The 27,400-nt window shown below is 33.3% G+C and overlaps 1 protein-coding gene across 8 annotated transcripts in view; it reads left to right on the plus strand.

Annotated features, from left to right (window-relative positions):
• The window catches only part of NAXD (NAD(P)HX dehydratase), a 92,108-nt gene that overhangs the window by 52,909 nt on the left and 11,799 nt on the right, over positions 1–27,400 (plus strand). For all 8 annotated transcript variants that reach the window (XM_074299535.1, XM_074299542.1, XM_074299541.1 and 5 more), the window contains 4 exons: positions 6,659–6,767; positions 20,471–20,521; positions 20,612–20,716; positions 22,043–22,163. In XM_074299535.1, the coding sequence (XP_074155636.1) occupies positions 6,659–6,767; positions 20,471–20,521; positions 20,612–20,716; positions 22,043–22,163 (386 nt within the window). The remainder of the gene's footprint in view (positions 1–6,658; positions 6,768–20,470; positions 20,522–20,611; positions 20,717–22,042; positions 22,164–27,400) is intronic.

The raw sequence follows: 27,400 nt of genomic DNA on the forward strand, positions 1-27,400 counted from the left end.
TTTACATGATTGCACATGAATAATCTATATCAGATTACTTACCATCTCAAAAAAGGATGGAAGAGAAGGAAAGGGAGAAAATTTAGAGCTAAAGATAAAAAAAAAATGTTGAAAATTTGTTTTACATGCAGTTGGGAAAAAATAAAATATATTTTAAAACATCAATTATCACAGCATACTTATTTTCTGAACTATCAATAGAGGATGTGAACTATGCCTTTTACCTTTGATTAACAGTAATATAGCATATATGGGAATGCAAGATGATATAACCAGTGAATAGAGAGCAGGCCTTGGAGTCAGAGACCTTAGTCAGCACATGTCCTGATACTTCTGTGTGACCATTGCCTCGTTACCTAACCACTTTTCAATGTCCCAAGCAACTGTATTTACCATGAATTATAGAAGAATTAAGGTCTGCATAGGTGGAATTTCCTTGTCAGGAAATTTTCCCACTGATTTGAATTATAGCTGCTTTCCCCTGCAGTTAATCGTGTGTGCACGTGCGTATACACACACAAGTGGTTTTACTTAAAATGGAAATTCTATGTATTTTCTTGTCTAGGTACATAGCTGCATGTTTCCCTAACATTTAGTAAGGTGCTTGCCACAAAGGAAGTGATGATCAATGCTAACTAATTATATGAATTATATGGATTAAATGATATAGTAAAACTATTAGACTTTTGTAGAACTGTAGCAATTACTAATTGATGTTCATAATGATGACTCCAGGTCACTGAAAATTTGAAATGCCTTTTGATTGGTTAAAGAAAAATTTGATGTTATTCATTATAGATTTAGTATAAAATATCTCATTGTTTTCAGATTTTTTTTGGAATATTGATAATTTATTGTCTCATGTTAATTGTCATTGTCATGTCCAGTTCTTCATGACCCATGGACCACAGGTAGCCAGACCCATCTTTCTTCCACTACCTCTTGACATATGTCTAAGCATATATTTGTTGTTTCCATGATATTATCTATCCATCTCATCCTCTGACATCTTCTCCTTTTGCCTTCAATCTTTCTCAACGTCAGACTCTATTCCAATGAGTCCTATCTTTTCATTATATGATCAAAGTATTTAGACTTCAGTATTTGACCTTCCACTGGATAATCTGAATTAATTTCTTTTAAGTATTGACTGATTTTACCTCCTTTCTGTCCAGGGATTTTCAAAAGTCTTCTCCAACATTATAATTTGAAAGTGTCAATTCTGCAGCATTCAGCTTTCATCTAAATTGAGCATATATTCTCCAGCCATACTAAATAAGAAATTAATCAATTAATTGATTATAGATACTTTTTTTGTTTTCTAATTGTATTTTATTTTTTTAAACATATGCAAAAATAGTTTTCAACATTCAGCTTTGCAAAACCAGGTGTTCTAAATTTTTCTCCCTCCTCATCTCCAAGACAGCAAGCAATTCAACATAGGTTAAACATGTGCAATCTTATAAAGCTATTTCCATATTCGTCATGCTGAGCAAGAAAAATCAGATCAAAAGGAAACAAAATGAGAAAGAAAAAAAAATCCAAACAAACAACAACAAAGTGAAGATGATGTCTATGCTATAATTCATATTCAGTCTCCATAATTCTCTCATGAGATGTGGATGGCACCTTTCATCATTAGTCTATTGGATTAACCTTGAATCACCTCATAATTACATTACTTTTGACAAAATTGGGGTGGGTTCTTAATCTTTTCTGGGTCATGGACTTTTTGCAGTGTTGTATAGCCTATGGACTCTTATGCAGAATGATATTTTTAAATGCATAAAATGAAATACTTATAAAGTTACAAAGGAAACTAATGTTATTGAAATACAGTTATCATAATATATATGTCAGTGCAGTTGTATAGACTTTCAGTTGATAATCCCTATGCCAAAAAGGGAAGAGATCAGTGAAGAAATACACAGCAGAAATGATCACAGATTTTTTTCCCTTTGTGTCATGCATTATGATTTTATGTTAACAAATCTTCCTTCTTAATTATGTTTTACATTGTCTGAAATTAAAACTAATTTGCATTTCCCAAGCAAACACCAGCAGGTCTGTGCTGGATAACAGAATGAAGAAGCCATACTTAGAGTTAAAATTGCTGTGGATAATTAAAGATGATAATTAACATGTAGACAGCTTGGATTGTAAATGATCACCTTTGAGGTGATTGTGTATATATTGAGGTTGGGGAGGGAAAGAGGAGAATGATTAGCTGCACTGTTTCTTAGCTTGGGAAAAACCATAAGCTTCTTTGTAGAAGTCTTAACATAATTGTAGAACTACAAAGATATTTCCATTTGTTCCAGTTACTAATGGCTCTAATTAACTGTAAGATCTCTTACTTAATCAATTAGCCCTGTCTGTAGAAGTATAGATATCACTCTAATCATTTACATTATAATTTCTTTCCCTTCATGTGAGCATTATTTGATTTTTCTTATGTATTTATTATGTTTTATGTATTTATTTTAAAAATAAATACAACTACTTTTCTTGGTTAAATGAAATGGGAATAAAAACCCTTAAAGAAGATTAGGTAAGTTTTTCTTTTAAGGAGAGAAAGAGTTATACAATCCTAGGAGAACACAGGCATTAGAAAATGGACCTTTGTTTTTGAGAGAAGTTTGGGGTCATTAAAAGAACTCTGAAATTGTTGCTTCCTCATATTATAAATGTGGTCAGTGGTCTTACTCATTATAGACATAATTTGAGCCAGAATTGTGCATATTTGATCTTCCTTATATTCTTTTAAGAAAGAAAGCATTTTGTAATGGAAAACCTGGATTATAATTTTGCTTCTAACTTATTCTGGGGTGTTACTATGGAGCAATTCATATAATCTTTTGTTGACATTAGACTAAACATTTTAGAGATGCTACATAACTCCATTGGTAGTAGAAGTTTGCTTTTGTGGGCATTCTGTATACCACTGAGATCATAAGTCCAATTTTTGGACTTTCTGTCTTTTATACTCCGATGATCTGTGGTATGTTTTACTTTAGGCTATCCAAAAATGGAATCAGATGCTTCAGGAAGTTATGGGATTCCATTATTGTGGGTTCTCAAGGAAAAATAGGGTGTTCATTTGTCAGATAAATGTTGATGACATTTTTGTTGGATGTGAGTTAGACAAGATTAGGATGGTCTTCATTAATTAATAGATTTTTAATTAATATCATTATTTATTAATAATAAACTTACAACTCTAAATAAAGTTTCATTTTACTTAAGAAAATAAAAACAATTCTTAGCTCCACTTCAAAAGCCAAAATAACCAACAGTTTGGCCTTCGGGTTGTTTGAAGACCCTTTCTGAGTTCCTTTCAAAGCTGAAATACAGTGGTTTTGTAATAGGGTTTACTATATGTAGATTTAACCTAACACTCATGCTTAGATGAGATTTCCTTTAGGACTCCTGTTGTTAAGATGTATTTTTCAGTTTATTAAGTTTTATTTGGATTTGAGTTTTGATGTTCCTTTCTGAAATGCTAAAAATAATAATAGAAGAATGCCTCTTTAAGACCATCCCAGTAAGGAAATTAAGGTAATATTCATATCACAATGATAAGCCCTGAGTTCAGAGGACTGAAGATGAATCCTATCACTGCGTTCCAGAATGGTATGTATACATTTTTGGATGTGGCTAAGAATGGGAATTTATTTTGCCATGAGTATGAGTGTTGGGAGAATTTTATAAAAAAGACTGTTCATTGGAGATAAGGGGACACAGTGACAAGACATAATAAAACAAACAAAAAATACAACTTATGTCTGCTGATTGTGAAAATATTTCTCTTAACACAAAGTTTTACAAGGATGAATGCTGAAAACTATGCTTTTTTTTTTTTTTTAATAAAAAGCTTTATGAAAAAATAACTCCTGTAGAAATCAAGAAAGATTATGAAGAAATAGTTAGATTTCATCTGTGAGCGCCTTGCTATAGTGATACAGAGCTCCAGATTATAACCTACCCATCCTGCCCATCTTGTGTAATTCTTATCTGTGTCGTGCCATAAATTTGCCACGATGGGATCCACTAATGTTCTGGGCACCTTCCTTGATTTCTTTTGTTCACAAGGATACCTCTGGAGCATATGAGTTGTTTATTCATTAATTCAGCTTTCACGGGATGACCAACTTACCTACCTTTTTTCCTTTATGCATTTCTTCATAAATCCTCTTTATAAATCTTCATAAATCAAAAATGATGGATTATACCATGCAAATGCTTACCATGCACCCCTTCATTGCCCTTTGGGAGATGTTTAATTTCTTTTTTTCAAGGGACTAGAGTGTTCTAGTTCTTAGAGTTATACAATCCCAGGAGAACACAGGCATAAGATGGGCCTTTGTTTTTGAGAGAAGTTTGGGGTCATTAAAAAAAAACTCTGAAATTTTTATTTTAAAGGATATGTAAAGAACATTTTTGCTCTGCTTGCATTTTTCTTGTGATTGAAATATGGCAGGTACTACTATAAAATGATTCATATTTGGTCTTCCTTCTATTTTTTTTTTTGTGTGTTTTTTCCTTTATTGTTATTTTTTGCAAGGCAATTGGGATTAAGTGAATTGCCTGGTGTTTTACAAGCTAGGAAGTGCTAGATCTGAGGTCAAATTTGAACTCGGGTCCTCCTGACTTCAGGGCTGATGCTCTATCCACTGCCCACCTAGCTGCCCCCCCTTTCTATTCTGTTAAGAAAGACTGTTTTTGAAGTGAAAAGACAATTGGCCTCTAAGCCTGGAATATCTGGGAGCAGAAAGAGTTCTAGATCTTTAGTGAAAGGCCAGGCCCTGGATTTGGATCCTGGTTTTGTGTGATATGGGATGCATTACTTTCTCTAAGCTTCAATGTATTCATCTGTAAAATGATGTTAGTAGTAGTTATAGGGGGTGATTTGGTCTAGGTGCTTTCCAAGGCCATTTTCAACTCTAAAATTTTATGATCCTGCATTGTTTGGGATAAAATGTGTTTAATATACATTTAGTTGTTAATATACTTTTTAGTTTATTTTCAGATTTATAATAAATTATTCTAATTTATTTCTAATAAATTATACATTCTAACAAATATTCTAAGAAAGTATGATAAATAATAAATTTCTAATAAATTATACATTCACCAAACTAAATGTTCTAATAAATCATGATAAACAATAATATTCTAATAAATAATACTTAATTCATAATAATAAATTCCTGTTAGATTGCTCTAATAAATTATAAATTTTGATAAATTATTCTAATTAATTTACTTATATTACATTATAAATTCTAATAAATAAAATAATATCCTAATAATGATGTACAGTAAATTTCTAATGGTTCCTAATAAATTTTAGTTCTAATAGACTTAATATTCTAATAAATTTTTAATAAATTATTCCAATAAATCATGGAAATGAAAAACTTAAAAGCACTATGTTCCCTTTTCTGAAACTTGTTCAGGTAGTAGCTATATAACTACATGACCATGAGGCCTTAGGTAACAAGGCTTAATGAAGTTCCTGCCCTTTTGTAAGATTCAGTGAAATGGGTGCTGGATGTAAAAGCAATTTGGACTTGAGAGCACAAAGTGTTGTATTATACAAGGATTTTTTTTTTCCTGGTTTATCATATGCTTTTTAAGTATTGAGCTCTCTAAGTGAATTTACATTATGATTTGGCTTAGGAAACCTGATTTGAAGAGAGATAATTGGATTACCAGTATAGATCTGGAAGAGGGACCTCTGAAACCATAGAACATAACCCTATTCTAACACGTATGAGGAAGTGAGTGAGTTGCTTGAAGGTTACTAAGGAGCAGCAGCAGCAGCAACTATTTTTAAATTCAAGTCAATCACTCAGTCTATTTCAGTAAACATTTTAAAAGCACCTACTATGTACCAGGCACTATATCATGTGCTGGACTTTTCAAAAATACCTATGTGTAAAGTTACATATGATGCAAGAAAATAGTATTTGTGATGTCCCCAAAACACTTTATTTCATTCTTGTTATTTATATTTCCATTTTCTAACACAGTGCCTGCTACCGACTAGGTGCTTAGTAAGTGCTTATTACTAGGGAACACAGTAGAGTCAGGAAGACCTGAGTTCAAATGTGGTCTTGGACAGGTACCAGTGTGACCCAAGCTAGTTTTCTCATCTGTTAAAAAAAAAAAGCTGGAGAAAGAAATGGCAAGTTACTCTAATATCTTTGCCAAGAAAACTTCAAATGGAGTCACAAAGAATGGGACATAACTGAAACAACTGAACAATGACAGCATTCAGTCAGATTATATACCATTGTCATAGGACCAGACACTTAGGTGGGGGTCTGGGAGGCTGGAGGTGTGTGATAGATACACTTGGCTTTTACCTTAGAATTAACTTTTAGTTTAACTTTTGAAACTAGTTGATTGTCTGACTTTTAGAAGGCAAAGGTAATTGTGAAATTGTCAGTAATTTCTTGCTCTATTCTTGTCTTTGGAATTATTTCAGTATGTAAAAGTAGTTCTGATTTCTTCAGGATTTTATTCAGCAGATTATAGACTCTGTAAGCCCTATTGGTCTTCATGAGTTAGCTGTGAACAAAAAATTCATCACCTTTCATCCAGTTGTAAGAATTACAGTTGTAAATCATTTTGCTTTTTTTTCCTTATCTAGTGACAGTCCTGATGCTGTTAGTGAAGTTGAGAAGTGGTTACCCAGATTACATGCCATTGTTTTAGGACCGGGCTTAGGCAGAGATGATGCACTGCTAGAGAATGCTAAGGTAATGTATCTAATGTTGGTTCTCTCCTCAGCCCACCTCTTCCCCCAAAGTTTATCTTCATAGGTAGCATCATTACATATGCTATGTATATCTCATCTTTACATTGTATACACAAGAATAATGCAATTATCTCTTTGGCAAGCTTTTTTATGTATATGAAGAGTATGTGAGAGGGTAGTATTTAAAAAAAATTTTTGTTTTATCAAAAAAAGCAAAATGGAAAAAAGAAAAAGAGAAAAGGAAAACAAAACAGATTTGTCAAGTGCCCAGCAGAACATCAGGGAGTATTTAAATTATGTAACAATAAATTATCAGTTCAAGAAACGATAAAATAGTAGAAGAAATTATATTCATGAGGGTTCATCTTTTCTTTGCTTCCTTACTGGTTATTCTTTTGTTCTTTCCTGTGTACTTTTTTTACTTTATTCTTTTTTTCCCCCCTTTCATCTTTCCCATATAACCCAAGCAGGCTATAGTTAAGCACAGATATATGTTATATTCACATATAAAGATACACATACACACATAACTCTCCCCACATATATTACCTATCCACAGACCCAATCACATAGACATATTTTATACACATACACACACAGACATAGAGCAACATCCAAACATCTGCATATATTCAGATACACACACATTTATCAATAAACATGCATCTAAAATATTTGTATGGCTGACATCTAATGCACGTTTCTTCTGTGATTGAATCTTTTAAGTTTGACTTTGTCTAAAATCAATGATTATTAGCTGTACTTTTTTTTAATAAATTCTACCCCTGATCCTTGTTGTAGTGTTTTATGTGTGTCACATTCTTTCCTATCCCTGCCAACTCTTCTTCTTTAATTCTGCTCCTTAACTTGCCTTGCTCTCTCTCTCTCACTCATGGCCCTCTCCCTTGTATTTTTCCCCAGCCTTTGCTTCCCCTTCCACCCATCCCTCCCACTTTATGTTTTTTATAGATTGTAGAAAGCTAAAACTCTGAAAAAGTATACTTGAATCGAGGACAGCAGGGTGCTTATAGTTAAGCACCTACTCAGTGTGAGATAACGGTTCTCTAATGGTATATTTAATGTGATGGTGATGTAATGCTCAGTGTGCTGTAGTGATGTAATCATACTGAGGTATTTAAGGGAGTCACAGACACAGAGGACTCTCAGCCATGGACACAGAAGAGTCTCAGACACAGACACAAAGAAGTTCGGGACTCCATCTTTGACCAGCCTCATGGTGGCTCTCCTGCCTTCATCACTACTCTACCTAAAGACCAAGGCCCATCCAGAGATCCTCCAGAAAGCTAGCCCCGGACATTACATTTTGGGCTGGAACTCTGAAAAGGCGTCCTTGAATCAAGGGCATCTTTTCAGAGTTCCAGCCCTCTACAATAGATGTTGGAGGGTGCTATACCCTTCAATGGCATATATGTAGTTGCCTTTTTAATCTATTCCTGATGTGACTAGGTTTTCAGAATACAAGCCTACCCACCTCCACTCTCTATTGCCTCTCATTTATATAACATAATTACTATTTTTACCTTTTTCTGGGTGGTTTTGTTTTTTAGAATCAGATCAAACTGAACTTTGTCCCAATCTTTCTTTTGACCTACCTAATTGCTAATGTCAATTTTAAACACATGGTATGCATTTCCATATAAAAAACATAAGCAATTTGTCCATATTAAGTTCCTTGAAATTGATCTTTGATATTGAATCTTATGTGTTAAATTTTCTATGGAGTTTGGATTTGTTTGAAAGACAGATTTGAAAATCTGCAAGTTCGTTGAATGTCCATTTTTAAAATTCAATATTATCAATAATTTTGCTGGATATATTTTTGGCCATATGCTTAGTTCTTTTGATTGGTGGTATATATGATTCCAGGATCTGCAGTCTTTTAGGATTTTGCAGTCTTTGCTGTTGCAAAGCCCTGAACAATTCTAACTGTAGTTCAGCATATTTGAATTTTTTTTCTTTTTCCTTACAGAATTTTCTCTTTGATCTGAGGGTTTTGAAATTTGGCAATAATATTCCTATGTATTTCCCACAATTTTCTCTTTGAGGTGATGATCAGTAGATTTTTTTCTGTTTCTACTTTCATGTTCTTTCACTCAAGGACAATTTTGCATTATTGGGTGGAGGTTCTTTTTTTGGTCATAGTTTTCAGGTAGCCCAATTATTCTTATATTTTCTCTTCTTCATTTGTTTTTCTTATGTTTCACATTCTTTTCTATTTTTTCATTCTTTATATTCTGTTTTGTTATTTCTTGGTCTCCTGTAGCTTCATTGGCTTTCCTTGCCCAATCTAATTTTCTTCTTTAACTCTGTATCTCCTTTTCTAGTTGGTTAATTTTTAAAAATTAATTTTGTTTTTCTTGGATGTTTTTTATTTTTTTCATTTTTCCTCAATGTTGTTTCCCTTTTGGTTTTAAAATTCTTTTCTGAGTTATTCTATAACTCAAGGCGGGGAGGCCATTTCTGTTATTCTTTGAGAAGTAGAAGAAGTTTTTTTTTTTTTTTAACGTGTCTTTCTCTGAAGATGAACCCCAATCTTCCCTATCCCCATAGTAAATTTCTGTGATTGGGTTCTTTCTTCTTTGCAGGTTCATTTTTTTTTAATGAGAAGTATTAGTGTAAGCACCTCTAATTGTAGGGTGGGGGAATGTGCCTCTAGCACCAATTAGCTCTCTCTTTTGACCTGGAACCCCAAACCAAAAGCTCTACTCTCCTGCAAGTGGCCCCCCCCTCTGTACTGGTGCTCTCTCAGAATTCCTGGACTCAGATCCCACTCCACAAGCTGTCCAAGAGGTGAAAGTTTCTGTAGTTCCTCTAGCCAAATTCAGCTAGCCCCAAGGATCTCCACTTGGGGTTTCTGGGAAGCTAACTGGGAGATGTTAGCCGTTCACACTGATTAATCCTTAGCCTAGGGCCTTTATTCAGATTGTCCCAGGAGTATCCTGTTCAGTCCCAAGACTTCTTGATCTTTCATCAGTCTGTGTTCTCTTTGAGACACAAATGTGTTCTGTTTGTGGGGGAAATCTGGAGAGGTTGCAATTTACTGATTTACCCCCATGAAGTAGTATGAGATCCGCAATTTATGAGTCTGAGGTCCTTTCTAATTTACTTTCCTCTCATTCCAAGCCTCTGCAATCAGACTTCCAGCCTAAGCATTCAAAGACACTAGCAATTTCTTTATTATCAGGTAGGATGGTCTTTTCTCTCTCTTCCTGGATACTGTCTCCCTTTCACCTGTCTCACTTCTCAGTCTTCTTTGCTAGTTTATCATCCTAAGTATGGGTGTATCTAATCCAGTCTCTTTTTATACCTTCATTTATAATTTCATCATTTTTCATGGATTTAATTATCATCCTTGAAGATGGTTCACAGACTTATCTATCCAGGCTTGGTCTCTCCCGGAGCTTCTGTCGCTCCTGTAACTGTCTCCAGATACCTATAAGATATTTCAAATTAGGTATTCCTAAAATATCTTAAACTTAATATGTCCAAATCTATAATCATATAATCTATATGTCCAAAACAGAATTCATAATCTTTTACTATCTTTCCAATTTCTCCATTTCTGTTGAAGGCACCATCATTCTTCTAGTCTCCACATTGGCAAACTGACCTCCCTCAGTCTCACCCTCTCTCATTCCATACATGAAATTCATAAAATCTTGCTGGTTCTCAACATTTCCCTCATCTAGGTTTTTTTCCTCTATTTATAAAGCCACTACATCAGGTCAAGTCCTCTTACTGCTTCTCTCATCTTAACTTTTGCAGTGATCTCCCATTTGGTCTTCCTGCTACAAATCTCTCTCCACTCCGGTCTATGATTCATACCTCTGACCAGTCACTTCCCTATTCCACAAACTTTAATATGGCCCCTATTGCTTCTGTGATCAAATACAAATTCCTATTTAGCTTTAAAAATTTTTCACAACCTGGCCCTAACCAGTAATCTTTCCAGCCTCATTATGTATTTCTGCCACCATCACTACCACTATCCCTTCCTGTATTTTGTGGTCTGGCTAAACTTATAGCCTTCCCCTTATTCATAGATAATATTCTCTTATGTGTCTCTGCTTTTCTACTGGCCATCCCCCATACCAGAAATGACTCTCTCCTTCCTTCTGTCTCGTAGTCACTTCATAAATCTTTTTCTGATTGCCCAAGTCTTTTCCAATAGTACCCTCTTTTTCTTTCAACTTTTTATTTAACTATCTTGAATTTGTGTGTATATGTATATGTATATATGTTAGTGGTTATGTATATGAATATGTATGTATTCATTCATATGCATTTAAGTAAAACATAATATCCTGTATATACTTATATTTATATATTTTATTTCCCCTGATAGAATATGAGCTCCTTGAGGAGCAGAGTCTATTTTTATTTTTGTCTTTTGATTCTCCTGTACTTAACACAAATGCCAGAGTACATAGGAGGGACTTAATTATTTGAAAGTTTTTTTTACCAATGAAAAAAGATACCTCCTAAAGTGCCATCCACATCCAGAGAGAGAACTATAGAGACAAATGTGGATCAAATTATGTGTTTTGTTTTGTTTTGTTTTGTTTTTGGCTGTTGTTTGCTTGCTGGTTTTGTTTTGTTTTGTTTTGCACAGCATGATGAATATGGAAATATGTTTAGAAGAATTATACATATTTAATCTATGTCAGATTGCTTGTTGTCTTGGGGAGGGAGAGTGGGAATAATAGGGGAAAAAATTTGGAACTAAAGTTTTGCAAAAGGTGAATGTTATTTATATTTTTATATTTATAATCTTTGCATGTATTTGGAAAAAACAAAATACTCTTTTAAAAAGCCAAATAAAATTTTTAGAGCAAAAAGAAATAAAGAAAAGATACCTCCTATTGTTTGTTCTGGCACAGAATAAAGGTTCCTCTCTCTGCCCCAATGTTCATCATTCTGAATAGTCCACATTGGTTCTTTCCTCCCTCCTTCTTTTTCTCCTGCCCTCCCTTCCTCCCTTCTTCTCTTTCTCCCTCCCTCCCTTTGTACCTTCCTTCATTCCTTTCTTCCTTCTTCCCTCCCTTCCTTCTTCCTTTCCTTCTTATCTCCCTCCTTCCCTCCCTCCCTCTCCCTTTTTAATTTTCTTTCATAATGAAGAATCTCAATTTAAATATATCACCAATCAGCACAGACTTTCCATGAGCTGTTAACTTCCCATGGTATACATTTGATCAGAGTTTGAATTGGACAAGCTTTATTTAAATGTTTTAAATATTATTTACAATAATATATACATATAGTCTTATTTTAACTAGATTAGTAGAAGCTACTACATAGAAATAATGTAGAGCCATTGATGAGACCTAGGTTGACAGCTGGAAAATAGTATTTCTCTCTTCAGCCCTTATTTTGCAAATTTTTCTGTAGAGAAATGAAATCTCTGATTTGAAGAACAATTTAAAGAACTGTTTTTATTAATTATACTTATCATAATTAGAAGAGAACTTGGGGCATATCAAAAACAGGGAAATGAGAGGGTGTATGTCAGGTTCAAGGCTAATTGTGATTATAAATCAGAACAGTAGATAAGATCATAAATTACCTGCTATTCAGAGCTTCATTTTAAATAGCTCTTTTGTCACTTTCCAGTCTGCTTTTTTCTGTAATTAATTGTTTTTCATCTTTGCCTTTCCAGACAGCCTAGATCCAATATAGTTTAATTGTCACTTAACAAACAACAAAAATAAAAAAATAAAAAAATTACTGATGTTAATTGATTGAGATGAACTTTATTTAGCAGTTGAAGTATGACACATTCAGTATTGGTCCCATTAGGTGATCATTAATTTTGCAAAAGAAAAAAAAAAAACACCTTAAAAGGTTACATGCTCTTTGCAAGTATGAATACAGGTCATTGCATTCATGCATAATGTGATGTTGCTACAATAATAAATGAATGAAGGATAGAACACTAAAACTTGTAATCCTTATTTGTTGCTGCCTCTCTGGTTATCAAAACACAATCAGTTTATGTTCATGAAAATGCCCAAATTTGGGGTGTTATCAGGAAAGGGTTTGCTGCTTAGACCTGGAAATAGTGTTAAGAAAGGAGACATAATATACAAGCCTTTGGATGTTGATTGAGAAAACAGAAAGGAGAATTAGAGCTGTGAACAGAATTTCTGGGAGCTTCAGAAGGAGGTGATGGTTCAATTCTGAAATAAGAAGCTGTGATAATAGAAGCCTTGGTGGTGGAATAGCTATTCATTTCTTTTTAAAAAGGGCCGAGAGAATAGGGAGTGATTAATGAGCCAGCAGTGGGTGCATTCAGGATAAATAATTTGAGAGGCAATCAAATACAATTTAACAGTAGCACTGGATGACACGTTGTGCAAATTAGAGGCATTGAAGATTTTACTGGTTTTGGAAGAATGTGGAATTAGCATGGTGAGTATAAGTAGTTTGTCAGGTGGTACCATTCAGATGCTTTAAATTTTATCCACTTACTAAAAAATGGAATTTAATAATAGTTCAGAGAAGATGGTGGGGTAGAGAAATGGGGGGGGGGGCATTAATTCTCCCTGGGAAATTCCCATTTGTGAACAGCATTTTGCCAAGCAAATTTTTAGTCCATATTGTTGCTTTCTTTCATCTAATACTTGGCACCCTTGGGTTATTTGTTATCTGAGGGACTGGCTTTCCTCACTTTGGCAGATCATGGGGGAAAAAAAAAATAAGAGCAGTAACGAAGAAGCAAGTTACCTTCTATACACAAAGTTGAGAAAGTCTTCTCTGTCAGGACCTCTAGTCAGGTGGTATTCCATCCCTCAGGGAGAATCATAACTGGAATCATGATTTTTGAAAGATATTTGACTTTTAAAAATTATGTCAGTTGTGTTGACAGTTTAATTGGACATTATGAGAAATTATTGGGCCTTTATTGGTGATCCTGACCCTTTAATGTCCTTATCAGTGGTAATCTTAGAATTAAGTACACCAACCCTTTTTTGTTTTTGTTTTTCTTTCTAGTAGACCAATTCTTGCTGAAGGATTTTAAAGGGCTGTATTGTGTCAATTATTGCTACTACCTTTAGTAGTAACTGCAGGGTACAAAATAATAGATGGTTGATGTAAAAAAGATGGTAACTTTGTAGGAAAGGAACCACTTCATCTTAGAATTAGTGCTTGGAGGAGAGGAAAGCCAGGTATAGATGAATTGTTTCCATCTTGTATTTTAAGAGACTATGTTTCTTCCAGAAGAAGCTAGGTGAACTAAAATTCTGCAGAAAAATTAGCCCAGGAGGATTGGAAAAATCTTTTTAAAGATTCTGAGGACACAAAGAGAAATAAATTTGATGTAGAAGATCCAGGGGAGTTTTCAAGAGCTCTAAATGTGTGCTGGGGGAAATTTACTAATCATGTCATTATTTATTTATAAGTTAAATTTTATTTTCCAAGATCAGGCTTCTTGTCTCCATTACCCTGACTTTCTCTCCATTGAGAAAGCAAGAAAAACCAAACCCTTATTAACAAATGTATATAGTCATTAGTTACTTTGTTGTAATCAGCTAAAATTCATCTTCTCATCCTCCCATTGTCATTCCCCATTGGGAATATCAGAAAGATGAAATTTATTACAAATATGCCTCATGGAGTCATTGACTTCTCTCTGATCTATTTTAACTTTCAAGGAATTTGTGGTTTAGACAAGATTTTATACATCTTATGCCAAACTATTAATTCACTCTCCCAGTGTTTTCTTCAAGCTTTCTCATTCTATTTATGCAAACATTTTAAAACTTTTTTTAATCCTTTACATTTTCCAGAAATTCTTGTTGAATTTCTGCTCAAGCTGCATTTTTTTTTTCTGAAACATTGATTATGTTTGTTTTACAGTCATTTTCTTCTTCTGGGATTGTATGTTAAGTGACCCTGCCACCATAAATAGTTAATTATGTTGGACTTCTTTTTAAATTTTAAAATTTACATAATTTTAAAAATTTGCTCATTCTTTTAGGCTACTTCCCTACTTCAGACTTGATGTTAGGGTTGGACTCTGATACTTCTGGACTCTTGAATATCATTCCAAGATCACAGGGAAAGATTGGGGAGATATGCAAGCTTTTCAGCACTCCCAAAGTGGTCTAATTCAGGGTAAAGTCTGATAACTGCACCCCATTCCCCACCTCTACTCTGACTGAGTTCACAGGTTCCTGACTTGGATTTAGGTTTGTGTAGATGTAAACTGCTGCTAGAAAGAAAGTTCTCTTGACCTAGAGAGACCAAATTGTAGGCCCTGCCTTGGTCTGGAATTCTTACTCTTGTTCTTCTTTCTAGGTTGGGTTAGATTCTAAAATTGAAATGCTGCTTTGTGCTACTACTGCTGATTTCTGAACTTTCTTCTTTCTCCATACATAGCCCAGATCCTTATCTGCAAACACCATTCCCCTACTCAGGCTCTCTATCTGCTCTGGCGCTCTGGAGAGGATGGCAAAGCTGCCAATTTTATCCTTTCTCATTACAATGCCTAGATATGGGGCAAGAAACTTTTTGTTGTGTTATCTGGCTTTCTCTCTCAGGATTGCCATATCTTGTACCCTGTATACCCTTGTTTCCTACCTGCCCCTAGTGTCTACAAATCTCTCCCTGTCTCCTATGCCAAGATGAACTGGACAAATACTCAAGTAACTTTTTCTGAATTTCTGCATCAGGATTCAGTCTGGTTCATTTTCTAGATTTGATTGGAGAAGTTTGTGAAGGAGAACTCACTGCTCTGCTTCCTATTACTCTCTCATCTTGGTGCACATCCAACTTTAAAATACATGTAGATAAGTGTTTTTTTTTCTAAACCAAATAATGGAAGATGAATGTAAAAACATGTCATAGTCTTAAAAGAATAGTTTTAAGAACAAATATTAGTTCCTAAAACAGGTGACAAATCACACTTATTCTAAGTAGAGAAGTTTGGAATAAAGATTTAAGTTTACTCTGTCAATCCTCCAAGTATTTATGAAGAGCCTGTTATTGAGTACAAAATATTGTGACCCAAAGACAAAATGAAAAATAATCCCTGACCCCATGGACCTTATATTCTATGTTCTTCTGAGAAGGGGACTACAACAAGCATTTATTAAGTACTCACTTTCTGCCAGCCCTATAAATAAATAAGCATATCCATGATAATTTGAGGAGAAAGATGGCTAGCAACCAGAAAGATCAGGAAAGACTTTTGTTGGTAGTGTTAAATGAGTTAAACCTTGAAGGAAATTATGGGTTTTAAGAGATAGAAATGTGGAGGAAATATCTTCCGGATTTGAGGGACAGCCTAAACAAATTGTGCAAAGTTAAAAGGGAGATTAAATGCTAAATAGTAGGCCCATTTGTCTGGAATACTAAATGCAAAGGACTAAATAATGTGCAATAAACTTGGAGAGGTAAACTACTGCCAGATTGTAAAGGGTTTGAAATGGCAAACAGGGAGTTTGTATTTTATCCTGGGGCAGTAAAGAGCCATTGAAAATTCTTGAACAGCCAAAATTGATCAATGATGGACAGAACCAGCTATACCCAGAGCTATACCCATGGAAAATGAATGTGGACTGCTTGCATTTTTGTTTTTCTTCCTAGGTTATTTTTATCTTTCTGAATCCTATTTTTTTGTGCAACAAGAGAACTGTACAGATGTGTACACATATATTTATTATTTAAGATATACTTTAACATGTTTAACACATATGAGACTGCCTGCCATCTAGGGGAGGGGGTCGAAGGAGGGAAGAGAAAAGTTGGAACAGAAGTGATTGCAAGGGACAATATTGAAAAATTACTCATTCATATGTTCTGTCAATAAAAAGCTATTAAAAAAAACAGTTAAAAAAATTCTCGAACAGGAGAGTGACTTGTGCTTTATCAATTAGGAGTGGCACTTTGGCAGGAGTGAGTCACCCTAGACCAAACTAAATTTTTTTTAATAATGTTTTTTGATTGGTTGATCAGATTTGTTGCTCAGTTTTGTCCTACTTTTTGTGACCCAATTTGGGGTTTTCTTGGGAAAGACACTGAAATGTTTTGCCATGTCCTTCAGCTAATTCTGCAGATAAGGAAACTGATTTGCTCATAGTTACACAGACAGTAAGTGTCTGATTTGAGCTCATGATTCCCACATCATTTCTCTATCTATTTCATTATCTAGCTGCTCCAGGTTTAACAGGGAAATGCTATAAATATGGATTATCTCAATTTTATTTAGCATAGCATTTTACAGTCTTAAATTTTTAAGAGATTAGAGATTTAGGCTAGGTAATAATAGAGTTAGGTAGAACTGGTTGAAAGACCAAATTCAAAGAACAATCTTAAATAGTTTGATTTTTAGCTTTGAAAGATTTGTCTAATGGAGCATGCCAGGGACCTCTGCTTGATTTTGTTATGTTTTTGCTTTTTATCCATGACTTGGATGCATATATGGATTGCTTATCAAATCTGCACATGACAGGCTACTCGAAATGAGTTGATGGAGTCCAAAATGATCAGAGCAGGGCAAGAACATTGAGCTGACTTGAACAAGATGGAATTTAACAGAGATGAAATAAAAGTCATGTACTTCAGTAGGCTCATCTGGGGAAACTAAAGTGTATAGATTTTTAGTATATTGCAAATTTAATAGATGGGAATATTGTGCAATCTGAAGCTCCAGGAGAAGAGTGGTGATGGTTCCACATCTGAGATACTGTGGTCCTGCATCATCACATATTATGAAGAATGCCAATAAAGCTGGAAATATCAAGGAGGTGAGGAAGGGCTTCAAAATGATGTCATTTGAGACTAAGTTGAAGGAACTAAGAATATATAGCCTGGAAAAGAAAAGACTTAGAATTAGATCTGATACTTGGAGTTAAGGGGAAGGATTAGTCTTGCTCTATCCATTTGATTCCTAGAAAGCAGAACTAGGCACTGTGGGTGGAAGTTTATAAGAGGCAAATTAAGGCTTATTATAAACACATAATTAGAACTTTAAAAATAGAATGGGTGGCCCTTTTTCACTAGAAGTCTTCAAATAGAAGTTGTGTGATTCTAGTCAGTATATTGTAAAAAGGGATTCTTGTTATGTGTTAAAATATTTGATTTTTATGGTGTCTTATGATTCAGGCAAGTTAGGTGGAGTATTGGACCTGGAGTCAGGAAGACTCATCTTCCTGAGAGCAGATCTAGCCTCAGATACTTCCAAATCGTGTGATCCTGGGCAAGTCATTTAACTCAATTTCCTCATCTGTAAAATGAACTGGAGAAGGAAATGGCAAACCATTCCAGTGTCTTTGCCAAGAAAAGGGGCAATGAAAAATCAGACTAACTAATAATAACTGATTCTGTAATCCAAGATTCAGTTATACTAACTTTAGCAATCATAGAGTCATGATTTGGCTGTGATTTGCCTTGAGAAGTTAGTACAGCAATGTTCTCTCCTTTTGAATATGGTATTGTAACACATTTTCAGTAAGTTCTTATTGTCTACTAATTGATCAGTCCACATGGAAGAATAAACAAGTATAAGGCTATTTGTGGTCTGTTCTAAAGTTAACCTAATGATTTCTAATAGAAAAACTAACTAGATTCCCAGGAAACAAATTTGGAGAGTCCCTGGTGTGAGGGAGTAAGAAGGAAACAGGGTATTTGGAAATAGTAAAGTGACTTTTAAAATTTCTTTTCTTTTTAAAAAATATTTATTTTTATCATTTTTTCTGTAAATTTTTTTTTTATAAATTTTGAGTTCCAAGTTTTCTCCCCTCTTTGTACTCTGTCCCCTACCCACTGAGAAGGCAAGTAATATAATATCAGTTATACATATAAAATCATGCAAAACATATTTTCATATTAGTCATATTTTTTAGGATTATACTGATTTTTATTGAAGTTTTTTATTTGCAAAACATGCAAAAGATGCAGCATTGGCTGTTGAAAAACCTTGTTCCCAATTTCCCTTCCCTTCCCCACATCCCCTCCCCTCGATGGCATGTAATCCAATGTATGTTAAATATAAAAAAATATTAAATCCAATATAGGTGTGCATGTTTATATGATTATCTTGCTGTACAAGAAAAATCAGATCAAAAAGTAATAAAAAATGAGAAAGAAAGTAAAATGCAAGAAAACCACAATAAAAAGAGTGAAAATGGTATGTTGTGATCCACCCTCAGTTCCCACAGTACTCTCTCTGGGTATAGAAGCCATATTTTTTAAAGCATTTGAAAACTAAAGTTTTCTTTCCCTGGAGGTGGATAGTACTTTTTCACTATGAGTTCTTTGGAATTTGGAATGGCTTTGAAAAACTTGTGTGGAGATGGAATAAGTTGATTGAATAAGAAAAAGAAGATTGTCATATAAGAAAGAAGATAAGGAAATCACCATTTATCAAGTGCATTCTAAATGTAAGGCACTGTGCTAAGTGCTTTTACAAATATTATTTCATTTAATCCTCATAACAACCTGGACGATAGGTGCTGTTGTTAACTGAGCAAACTGAGGCAGAAAGTGGCTAAGTGACTTACAAACCTAATAATATTAATAGTTAACATATATTGTTGTTGTAGTTCAGTTTATAGGCCTTTTTAGGCTTCATTTATAACCAGGCATTCTGAACTCTAAATAGCTGTGATTTAAACATTTACTCTTGTAAGTTAGGGAGTCTTAACAATATTCACTTCAATACTTAGTGCAGCCTTGGCTTAGAGCAGCCAACTTTCTTCTCTTGAGATCATTTAACTTTCATAATACCGGAATTTTTAATTCAAGTATATTAATTTTCACTTGCAAATGCTTTGGATTTGAGGTTTAATCTGTGTGAACTATCTGCTTTATTGACTATGTGACTCATTCTCAGTTGAGAACTTTTCAGTGGCAAGATGAAATTCATTAATGTGACCCTTTCATCTAAAAAGAAAATGCTATATTTAACATATATTGGTCAACTTGCCATCTGAGGGGGAGGGGAGAGGAAAAAATTGGAACAAGGGGTTTGGCAATTGTCAATGTTGTAAAATTACCCATGCATGTATCTGGTAAATAAAAATTATTAAATGATAAAAAAAAATCACAAAAAGAAAAAGAAAATGCTTAGGGGATAAAGAATTGGAACTTGAGGAGAATGCCAGTCAACTGGGGAATAGAAGGACAAATGTTCTTGTAATTATGGTGGAATACTATTGTCCTACAAGAAATAAAAAGAAGGATGTGTCAGAAAAACCTGAAAGAACTTTCACGAGCTGATGCAAGGGTAAATATATTGTATAGTAACAACAGTATTGTAAGTTGATCCAGCTGTGAAGGACATAACTATTCTCAGTAATACAATGATCCAAAATAACTGAGGGAATTATGATGAAAAAAGCTATCCAGAGAAATAACTGATGATGTCTGAATACAGATTGAAGCATACTTTTTAAAAAATTCTTTATTTTTCTTGAAGATTTTTTTGTATGTTTTCTTTTACAACATGACTATTATGGAAATATTTTGCATGACTATGCCCATTATAACCTGTATCATACCCCTTGCTTTTTTAATAGGAGGGACAGGGAGGAAGGGAGAGAATCTGGAACTCAACATTTTAAAAATGAATGCTAAAAATTGTTTTTACATATAATTGGGGGAAAGAAAATACTAGATTTTCTTACTCCTTTGGAGAGAAAAAAATCATAAATATCTTGCTATAAATTTCCTCTTTCCTAGGGCATTATAGAAAAAGCCAAAGACAAGGGTATTCCTCTGATCATTGATGCTGTAAGTACTGCTTTCCTTCATTTTCATTTCCTGTCCTGTGCTAAGGAATTTAAATTCTGCCTAATAAATAGCTGTTATTGTTTTATACAGGATGGTATTTGGCTCATTACTCAGCAGCCTTCCCTTATTCAAGATTATCCAAAGGCAATTCTCACGCCCAATTGTATGGAGTTCAAGCGACTCTATGAAGCCATGGTGAGTTAATTGACTAAGAAAAAGGCAGCAATGCATAGTGGACACTGGTTTGAGGTTGATGCTGTCTCTTACTTGTTTTGTGATTGTTCAAGCCAACTCCACTCTTTAGTTTACCCAAGTACAAGATAAAAGGGTTGGACTAGGTGATTTTTATCAAAGGTCCTGTCTAGCACTGTGATCCTTAATTATAAGATACATTCTATTTTTATCTTTTAAAGAGGATAAATTTCGTTTACAAATGTTTTGTTAAACTTTTTTTTTACCTTTGTACAGATCATATATAGAACAAGATAAATCTTCACATTTTTTCCCACAATAGTTTTTTATGTAAAGATAGTTTTCAACATTTTTAAGATTTTCATTTTTATTTTTTTCTCGCTCCTTCCCTTTCTCCCCTCCCCAAGATGGTAAGCAATCTCATATAGGTTAATACTATATACATTTTTATCAGAATTTTTTATTCATTCAAAATTTTATTGATTTATTTTTACATTATCTTCATTTTAAAATATCTCTCTCCCTTCTTCTCTACTCATTAAGTCATCCACCATTAACAAAGTAAGAAAAGAGAAGAAAAATCAATTCAGGAAAGCCAACTCTAACACATTTAGTATGTCTGATGAAATCTATGCAATATAAACCCTTAGTCTTCCAGCTCTTCAATGAAAGGAGGGAGCTCTAATAGACTTCTTCATGCAGTCTTTCTGTTTTGTTGTTCAATCATTTTTCACTTGTGTCTGACTCTTTATGATCATTTGGGGGGGGGGGGTTACTTGGGAAAAATACTTGCTAAGTGATTTGCTCCCTGGACACAAAGGTATTAAGTGTCTGAGGCCAACTGAGTTTTCCTGACTTTACACCCAGTACTCTATTGACTATATCTCATAGCTGCCCCAAGTCTTTCTATGGGATTTTTAAAAAATCATTAATAAAGAAAGAAATAGGTATATAAGACTATGTCCCTTGTTTGCTATTTTTTTAAAGTTTGTAATAATTGAAGATGTATTTTTTATGGCAGTCTTGTGTGTGGGCTTTTTTTCCTTTCATTTAACAATTTTTTTCCATTGAATAAGTATTTTATTTTTTCTCCTTCCCAGCTATTCCCTTTCCCACTATAAAAGAAAAAGAAACCCAGAAGAATGTTCATAGTAAATAAGGCAAAACAAATTTTCACATTGATTTCATCCAGAAGTATGTGTCTCATTATGCAAAATCTATTATCTCTCTGATCTCTGTATTGAGAATTAGGTAGCAGTTTTCATTGGTCTTCTGGAATCATGATCATTGTACTAATCAGTTTGTTCTTTTTTCCCCCTTATGGTACAGTTTAACACTTCAGTAGATAGCAGTGATCTCCATGGATGTGTATTGAAACTCAGTCAAGCCTTAGGGAATCTGACAGTTGTTCTAAAAGGAGAGAAAGATGTTATTTCAGATGGCGAAAAGGGTAAGTAATGACTTTTACTTAATTTGTGACATGGCTAAATTTTTTAAAATTTATTTCTGTTGGGATCATTTTATATTTTGATCAAGCTATTTAGAAATGAGCTTCCTTTAGATTTTATCACCATACTCTCAAAGATTTTCCTCGCTTTTTAAAAAGAATTATTGTAATTCTTAATTAAAATTTTTTTTAATTTGGAATTCAAAATTCTTTCCCTCTCCCCAGCCCCTTCTTTTACCCACTGAAAAGGCAAGCAATGTGATACACATTATACATGTGAAGTGAAACAAAACATTTCTATATTAACTATGTTGCAAAGAATAAATAAGAAATATGTAAAATGAAAAAAAAATATGATGCAATCTGCACTCAGTTTTCCTGTGGAGTAGATAGCATGTTTCATCATGAGTCCTTTGGATTTGTCATGGATCATTGTATTGATAGAGTAGCTAAATCTTTAACAGTTGATTGTTGATAATCTGCTTCTGCTCACTTTACTTTGCATCATCAGTTCACAGAAATCTTCCCAGTTTTTTCTGAAATTATCTCTTTTTGTTATTATTATTTTTTTGAGGCAATCAGAGCAAAATTACAGGGTCACACTACTAGTAAGTATTTGAGACTGGATTTGAATTCAGGCAGGATTTGAATTCAGACTAGATTTGAATAACTCTAGCGCCAGTGCTCTATTCACTATACCATCTACCTACTCCCTTTTCATTATTTCTTATAGCACAATAATATTCCATCACAATCATATACCAAAACTTGTTCAACCATTCCTACAGTTAATAAGCATTCCTTCAATTTCTAATTCTTTGCCACAAAAAGAGCTGCTAAAAATATTTTTGTCAGTCTTTTTTCCTTTACTTTGATTTCTTTGGGATATATCATTTTCTTTTTTATCATGAACTAATCTGATAGCTATCAGGTACCTAGGAGTATTTTCAATTTTCATTTTTCTAATTATTAGTAATTTAAAGGCATTTTGATAGCTTTGAATTCTTTTTCTGAAAACTGCCTGTTTATCCTTTGACTTTGCCAACTGGGGGAAGTGCTCCTTATTTTTATAAATTTGGCTCAGTTCCTTATAAATTTGAGATACGAGGTTTGTATCACAGAAACTTGCTATAAATTTCTGTTTCTAGCTTTCCTTCTAATTTGGGCTGGAATTGTGGGTGGAGAAAACTTTTTTTTTTTTTTTTTTTTTTTTGGCCTCCCATGATGCTCTCTATTCTCATATTTGATTATAAACTCATCCCTTATGCATAGAGCTAACAGGCAGTTTTTCCTATGTTCCTTTAATTTGCTTATACTATTACTCTTTATGTCTACATCAAGTACTTAATTTGGTATACAATGTGAGATGTTGGTCTATGTCTACTTTCTGTCAGATTGCTTTTTTCCTTGGAGTTTTTTTGGAGTAATGAATTCTTTTCTCCAAAGTTTAATCTTTGGATTTATCAAATGCTAGATTAACTGTGGTCATTTACTTCTGTATATTGTATATTTGTTCCATTCCACTGATCCGCCACTCTGTTTCTTAGCCATTATCAGATTATTTTGATGATTTCTAGTTTATAATATTGTTTGAAATCTGGTACTACTAAACCGCCTTCATTCACATTTTTTTTTCATTGATTTTCTTGGTATTCTTGATCTTCCTGAGAAGTTTTATTATTCTTAGCTCTACAAAATCTTTCGTAGTTTGATTAGTAAGGCACAGAATAAGTAAATTTAGGTAGAATTGTCATTTTTGTTATTTTGGCTCTAACACTGAACAATTAATACTTCTCAGATTATTTAGATGTCTTTATTTGTGTGAAAAGTTTTGTAATTGTGTTCATAGAGTTCCTGGGTTTGTCTTCATAAGTAGACTCCCAAAATTTTATTTTATATTGTCTGAAATTATTTTAAATGGAATTTCTCTTTTTACTTCTGTTGAGTTTTGTTGGTAAAATATAAAAATGTTGATGATTTGTGTGTGTGTTTATTTTGTATCCTTGTTGATTCTCCACGGTTCTCTACATTTACAATCAGATTATCCTGTACTATAGTAATAGTTTTTATCCCTTGCAAAAAAGAGCTAGTTCTGTTTCCTTATTTATTCTTTTTTCAATTTTTTTGGCCTTATTGTTATAGCTAGTATGTCTAATACAATCTTAAGTGATAATACTGATAAACGAACATCCTTACTTTACCCCTGATATTATTGGAAGGACTTCTACTTTATCCCCATCATAGATATTTGCTCTTGGTTTTAGTTGAATATATTTATTTTAAGAAAAACTCCATTTAGTCCTATTTTTCCTAGTGATTTTTAATAGGAATTATCAAATTTTTGTTCAAAACTTTTTCTTTATCTGTTGATCTAGTTATAAAATTCTTGATGTTTATTTTAAATCAATAATCAGTTTATAGCTTTCCTAATATTTAGCCAGCCCAGCATTCTTGGTAAAAATACCACCTGATCATAGTGTTGGATTTTTTGATATATTGCAGTAGTTACCTTGCTAATATTAATTTTGAAATTTTGCATCTGTATTCTCTATTTTTGCTCTCCTTGGTTTAGATATCAGAACCATATTTATGTCATATGTCATAAAAGGAATTTGGTAGGAGTCTTTTCTTACCAATTTTTTTCAAATAGTTTATATAGTATTGGTATTCATTTGTTATTTAAATATTTGATAGAATTTGCTATAAATCTTTCTGTTATTGGAGATTTTTTTTTTCTCAGCTCACTTATAACTTATTCAAGTTCTTTTTCTAAGGAAGGGCTATTTAAGGATTTTTTTTCCCCTTTGTTAATCTGAGCTATTTATAGTTTTATAAATATTTATCTACTTCATTTAGATTGTCAGTGTATTGATATGTAATTGAGCAAAAATTGGTCTTAAGAATTGTTTTGACTTCCTTTTCATTGATAGTAAATTAACTTTTTCATTTTTAATATTAGTAATTAATTTACTTCTCTTTTTAAAAATCAAATTAACCAAATAGTCTTTCTATTTTATTGTTATTTTTTCATAAAACCATTCCTATTTTTATTTATTAATTTGGTGTTTTTAATTTTCAATTAATTTCTTAAGGATTTATATTATTTAAATGGCAGTTTTAAATTTATTATTTTCTTAGCTGTATTAGTAGCATATCCAATTCATTAATTGGCTTTTTCTTGCTTTTAGTGATGCAGACATTTAAAACATAAATTTTCCCTTAGTACCACTTTGACTGGTTTTTTTTTTTTTTTTGGTGTGTTGTTTCATTGTTATCATTTTCTTTAATGAAATTTTCAGTTGTTTCTATGATTTGTTCTTTGACCCATCTGTTTTTTAGGATTATATTATTTAATTTTCAATTAATTTTTAATCTCTCTTTCCATTGTTCACTATTGAATGTAATTTTTATTGTATTATGATTTGGAAAGGGTACTTTTAATATTTCTGTTTTTCTATATATGGTTATGAGTTTTTTACGGTCTAATGCATACTTACTTTTTGTGTGGATGTCATGTACAGCTGAGAAAAGGGGATTTATTCTTTTTATTCTCATTAAGTTTTCTCCTACAATCTATCATATTTAACTTTTCTAAAATTCTGTTTATCTCTTTAACTTCTCATTTATTTCGGAGACAAATGGAACTCCCCCACTATAATACAGTATAGTTTTACTGTCTATTTTCTCCTATAATTCATATAACTTTTCCTTTAGTAATTTGGTTGCTATGCCATTTGGTACATATTTACATATTGGTGCATATATTCACTATAGTACTTTTTACAAAATGTAATTTCCCTAATTTTCTTTTTTAGTTAGGTCTGTTTTTGCTTCTGTCTGAGATCATGATCACTATCTTTGCCTTTTTTCATTTCAACTGAAGCAGACAAGATTCAGCTTCAGCCCCTTATTTTAACTGTCTTTTTTTTGTTTTTAGTGTGTTTCTTGTAAACAATATATTTTTGTATTCTGATTTCTGATCCATTCTGCTGATCGCTTCTGCTTTATAGGTAATTTCATCTGGAGGAATTTATGTATTTATTTATTTTGCTGAGGCAGTTGAAGTTATGTGACTTGTCCAGGGTCACATAGCTAGTTAAGTGTCTCAGGTCAAATTTGAACTCACGTCCCTCCTGACTTCAGGGCTGGTGCTCTATTCACTGACACCTAGCTCCCTGAGATGGATTTATTTTTGAGGCATAATAGGAAAATTTCTTCACTGGCCAAAAAAATATTTTGTTCTTGACCTTTTTTTTATGTCACTACTACTTTCTTTCCTTTTTTTTTTTTTTTTTTTTTTTTTAATTAATTAAAGCTTTTTATTTACAAAGCATATGCATGGGTAATTTTTCCAACATTGATCCTTGCAAAACCTTTTGTTCCAACTTTTCCCCTCCTTACCCGAATCCCCTCTCCCAACTGGCAGTCCAATATATTTTAAATATGTTAAAATACATGTTAAATCCAATATATGCATATATATTTATACAGTTATCTTGCTGCACAAGAAAAAAATCAGATCAACAAGGAAGAAAAAGAAAAACTGAGAAAGAAAACAAAATGCAAGCAAACAACAAAGAGTGGAAATGCTATGTTGTGTTCCACACTCAGTTCCTCTTTCTGGGTGCAGATGGCTCTCTTCATCACTGAACCATTGGAAGTAATTTGAATCATCTCATTGTTGAAGACAGCCACGTCCATCAGCATTGATCATTGTATAGTATTGTTGATGAAGTGTATGATGATCTCCTGGTTCTGCTCATTTCACTCAGCATCAGTTCATGTAAGTCTCTCCAGGCCTCTCTGAAATCATCCTACTAGTCATTTTTTACAGAACAGTAATATTTCATAACATTCATGTATGTATGTATGGACTTGTTCAGTCATTCTCCAATTGATGGGCATCCATTCAGTTTCCAGTTTCTTGCCACTACAAAGAGGGCTGCCACAAACATATTTGTACATGTGGGTCCCTTTCCCTCCTTTAAGATCTCTTTGTGATATATTCCCAGTAGAAACACTGTGGGGTCAAAAGGTATACACAGTTTGATAACTCTTTGAGCATAGTTCCAAACTGTTCTCCGAATGGCTGGATCTGTTTACAACTCCACCAACAATGTATCAGTGTCACGACTACTTTCTACTGACTTTACCCTTTCTCCACAATTAACTAATCCTTTATAATAAATTAGCATAGTCAGAACAAATTGGCAACACATAATTTCTGTCTGAAAATGTTT

The sequence above is a fragment of the Sminthopsis crassicaudata genome, chromosome 3 (genome assembly GCF_048593235.1).
Source record: "Sminthopsis crassicaudata isolate SCR6 chromosome 3, ASM4859323v1, whole genome shotgun sequence".
Classification (NCBI taxonomy): Eukaryota; Metazoa; Chordata; class Mammalia; order Dasyuromorphia; family Dasyuridae; genus Sminthopsis; species Sminthopsis crassicaudata.